The 4,600-nt window shown below is 42.8% G+C and overlaps 1 protein-coding gene across 1 annotated transcript in view; it reads left to right on the forward strand.

Annotated features, from left to right (window-relative positions):
• PCYT1B (phosphate cytidylyltransferase 1, choline, beta) overlaps nucleotides 1-4,600 on the forward strand; it is a gene marked incomplete at its 5' end in the record, with an annotated part of 16,472 nt that overhangs the window by 4,090 nt on the left and 7,782 nt on the right. The window contains 2 exons of the mRNA XM_009078144.1: nucleotides 619-770; nucleotides 1,673-1,751. Of these exons, the coding sequence (XP_009076392.1) occupies nucleotides 619-770; nucleotides 1,673-1,751 (231 nt within the window). The remainder of the gene's footprint in view (nucleotides 1-618; nucleotides 771-1,672; nucleotides 1,752-4,600) is intronic.

Genomic DNA, 4,600 nt, shown 5'->3' on the forward strand with positions numbered 1-4,600 from the left:
ACTTGTTTTCATCAGTGTTTATTTAGTGAGAAACTGTTCTGCTGTGATTTTGAGCTTTGGTGTCAAATTAATCATTTAAAGCATTGTTTATGTAGGAATAAAAAAGCAGGAACAGGAGGCCCAGAGAGGCTGAGGGATATCCATCTTTGAAACTCAACTGGAAATGACCCTGAGCAACCTGCTGTAGTTGAATCTGATGTGAGGAGTGGGGGTTGAGTTAGGTGATGACCATTTCATGGTACATGAAGTTAGCAAGCACTTGGTGATTGCCTACACTGTGTGTTTTGGTTGGTTTTAGAGCATTGGCCATCACCCCTGAAATTTCACAGCCCATGAAATCCCCACTTATAGTGGGATTGATTTACCTCAACATGTGTATATGGTACCACCTGAGATGCCCTACTGTGTCTCACTTGGCCTCTGGCTGCAGCTCCAGAAAGGGAAGGATGTCTCAGAAGTATGTGGTTATACTGCCAACCCTGAGCAGAACTCTTACTATGCTCTGGAGCACCCCAAAAATCACTAAGTGTATTTTGGAATTACCTAGGAATTAGCAACTGCTGGTTATGCTAATTTTACTGACTGTGGAGCCATTTTGCTGATATTTCCATATTTTAGTTTGCAGTGATGATTTAACACATAAATTCAAAGGCTTCACTGTGATGAATGAAACTGAGCGATACGAAGCCCTCAGACACTGTCGTTATGTGGATGAGGTCATCAGAGATGCACCCTGGACACTGACACCCGAGTTCCTTGAGAAGCATAAGGTACATTTATCCCCTTATCTCGCCCTTCCCTTTTGTAGACTGATGGTTGAGAATAAACAAGTCTGTGAACTTCTGTTAGCTGGAGGAAATTATTTAATTCAGTTAATTTCAGTCACTGGGATCAGGTAAATAGTATTGCTTGCTCCATCTCTGTCAGAAAATGTTGTATTTGTCTTGCCTTTTTGGCTCAGTATGCTACAAGGATTTCTGTAGTAGAGTTTTTGAAGGGTAAAATAACACTGAAGAATTATTCACAAATTAACTTTCAGGAAAGGAGATTGTGAACCAGGAAGGTTGTCACATAACTGAAGTCCTGTATTAAAGGTACATTTCTTATTAGTGGTAACAGGTACAATACATAAAAATGCCACATGTCCTCTAAAGGGCAGGACAGAATGTTTTATCTGGTATGCATTGCCCTGCAACCTATATGAATCTTAACAAAAGCATAATTAACTCCAGTGTATTTTAGTGTCCACATGACTGGGTGACAAAATGACAGCATGACAGTACTCTATACATGTATATATGCACAGCCCTGAGGAGCCAGAATCAATAATCCTGCCTCCATGGTTTCAAAAGCCAAGGCTTTGCCCCTTGGCTTAGCTCTTACAGGAGCAATAAAAGCAGGAACATGCAACTTAGGTTTTCTACAGCATATCACACTGAGGCAGACGTGGTGGCAGTGCTTCTGGAGACAAGCTTCTTGTCCTTTCATAACTGATCATACTGCACAGCAGTTGCAGGCCAAAATCTAGTGCAGTATTCTAGGTCATAGCTTTAGGATGAGAGTGTAAAACACAAGTTAGCTGAAGTCAAGAAAGGAGATGATGCTCCACAACAATCCCCCAGTGAACCAAAATTCAGTGATGGTGACATGTGTTTGTTCTGTTCACTGGCAGATTGACTTCGTAGCCCATGATGACATCCCATACTCTTCTGCTGGCTCGGATGATGTATACAAACACATAAAGGAGGCAGGTAAGGGCAACTTTACATTTTTATCACCTTTCTTTTCAGCCTCAACTCAAATTCTTCTACTGTCTTTTAACCACAACTCCTGGGAGAGAAGCAGTAGAGATATTATCACATTGTCTTGCACTCTATTGGTAGGTACTGCTGATTTGATCAGAAAGATTCACTTTGTAAAACCACAGAGTATGTCTGTGGCTGAATTCCTGCCATAACCCCAAGGAAACCATTCAGATCTGGCACAAAAGAATCCCATCTGGAGTTTTTTTAACAATTTTAGGGTTCTTGACTGAGTTTTGAATGGATGAAAATTAGTTCAGTTCCCCAATCAGCCCAGCCAACTTCAGTCATTTGTTGATGACTACAAGCTGATGTCTCCTTGACATATCCCAGTCCTGAATATGGGCAAGCACAGGCAACCTTCAGGAGTCATTAGGATCCACTTCTGATTTGCACTGAGGGTTCTTTTCATTACACTAGCAGAGGGTTTAAATTGGTACCAGAGTAATTAATTTGCCATGACTGTATAGCAGTTTTGTTGATTGCCATATTACAGCGAACATGAACATGCTAAAGTCATTAGGAGTTTGTATCTCTTCAGTTCAAGGAAGTTGAATTAAATCTGAGGAGATAACGTTAAGCTGCTGTCTGCCAGCAGTAGCTATCCTAACACAGTGATCAGTGAGGGAAGAGGAACTGATTATAACTTTCTATTTCTGCTCCCTTGGAGATGCTGTGTTGAACCCTGGCGAGTCCAACCTCTTTCTGGTCCACATAAACATGGATATTGGAGGCTTAAAAAACTCCAGAGCAATCTGCCTGATGGTAATTTGTCATGCAAAGTGACCTTCTCAAGCCATGCAGTGACAGCAGTAGACCAGGTATTGACCTGAGCTGCGGGGAAAAAGCTTTTTGTAGCAGTTCTTGATCTTTTTCCACTTGCCAACCTCCCTGTGGGGTCAGACTCCCAACGCTTCTTTGGGAACTCCTGTAGTCTCAGAGCCAGTGCCAGCTTACTTCAGTAGGCAGTGGAAAACAGGCACCTCTGGTAGGGATGAGTGACTGAGGGGCACACAGCACACATGCTGGACAGGCAGCTATTTTGCTCTTCTTCTGTAAGGTGCTGAGTGCACAGGACAATATGACAGAAGCCTTTGGTGTCACTGCATCATTACTGGACTGAGTGTGAGAGAGCCCAAACCTGGCACATTCTGCTCTGCTGCTGTTGGGCACAGGTGTAGTATGCATGGCCTGGTGAGAAGTTCAAACTTGGCAGAATAGAGTATGGACTTGTGGTCTGTCACTGTGAGATGCCAGAGAAACATCCTCAGTCTAGTATGGATGAGTTTTATTAAGTATAAACCAGGGATAATGTTACCTTATTTGTGAAGAGTTTTGAGATCTAGTGCTGTAATAGTCCTAATGCTCCAGAGCAGCATTATTGCAGTAATCAATTTCCCCTTTCTCCTAAGGGTTTTGTTTGAAATAAACTGGTGCTGTGGATGCATTTATGCATTTTCCTTAGTTGCAGTACTCCCATTTTCCTGCATCAGGTTGTTCGAGAGCAGAAAAGCAAATGGGAACTGTGGAGCTCCTTGTGTAGATAGATTCCCATGGGCTCCTATTTCCCCACTCCCTTCAGTGGGTGGGAAGACATGTGGGTGGTGGTGTGCTGGGTAATGGTGTGCTGACTAAACCTCTGCACATCTGGGAACAATTAGTTTGGAAGACATGAATCAGTCCAACACATGGAGCATGTGAAAGCAAAGTCAGTGACTAAAGGTAATGTTCACATACAGTTCTGCTTTTGGCTTAGCAAGGGTAGGGTTTGGGTTTTGTTCATGCATTCTGGTAGCTCCTATCTGTAAAGGTTTCTGGCTCAAAGTGGGTTTCACTGCTTCCAAAAATAGTTTCCTGAGTGACTGCTGCAAGCCTGAAAAGCACGATCAGGGAAACATGTCTGCTCATGATTAAATAATTATTTTTTTAGCAGAGTATTAATTAGAGATCAGAAAGGAAAAATATCACATAGCATTTAGTCACACGAGGCTGCTAAGCTTCTTGATTCCTTCTCTGGATCTTTTTCTAACCCTGTGAAATTAGCTAGCAGTGCCTGCCTACTTCAAGTGAATGTCTGAGGATTAATTTTGCCAGTAGCTATAGCACCATTTTAAGACAAAGCGTTGCTTTTTTTTTAAAAAAAAAAAACCATGTACAGTCTTCTCTCACAGCTCTCTTAAAAAAAACCCCATGTACAGTCTTCTCTCACAGCTCTCTCTCTCCCTCTGTCTCCTCAGCAGCTTGATGTTGCAATTATATATGAGTGATAGTAGTAATTTTTCCTAGCCCTAAGTAACTGCTAAACCAAGGTGTGCCAGCCCTCTGCTCTTACTGCATTTGTGACTTGCATTAACAGTTCAGGTGATCCTGTCTCGGTGAGGAGCAATTAAAAAGCAATATATACATTGGCTATGTTGAGGAGAATACAAGCAGTGTTGATAAATGGCCAGTTTGCTGGGACTGATTGGTCAGAGCAGGGCGTGTGGTTATGCAGCCACTGGCATGGCTGGGTGGACAGGAAAGGTATAACCATGTTTGTTCACACTACCGTTACACTTCACCTTCCTGTTACAAACTATTGGCACCTCCAGGGGCTTTTCCAGTTACTGTAAGACATCTTTCACCTCAAGGGGCTGACTGGCTTTGGTCAAGGCCAGAAGGTGATCTGTTTTACTCAACAGAACAAACAGTGCCAGCTGGGGCAGCGCAGGAGTGATGGGCAGAGTGGAAATACGTGGGAGAGCAGCAAACCACTCTGCTCCTTTATATAACATTATGTAGGGGCTATGCTTGTGTAG

The sequence above is a fragment of the Acanthisitta chloris genome, unplaced genomic scaffold (assembly GCF_000695815.1).
Source record: "Acanthisitta chloris isolate BGI_N310 unplaced genomic scaffold, ASM69581v1 scaffold33987, whole genome shotgun sequence".
Classification (NCBI taxonomy): domain Eukaryota; kingdom Metazoa; phylum Chordata; class Aves; order Passeriformes; family Acanthisittidae; genus Acanthisitta; species Acanthisitta chloris.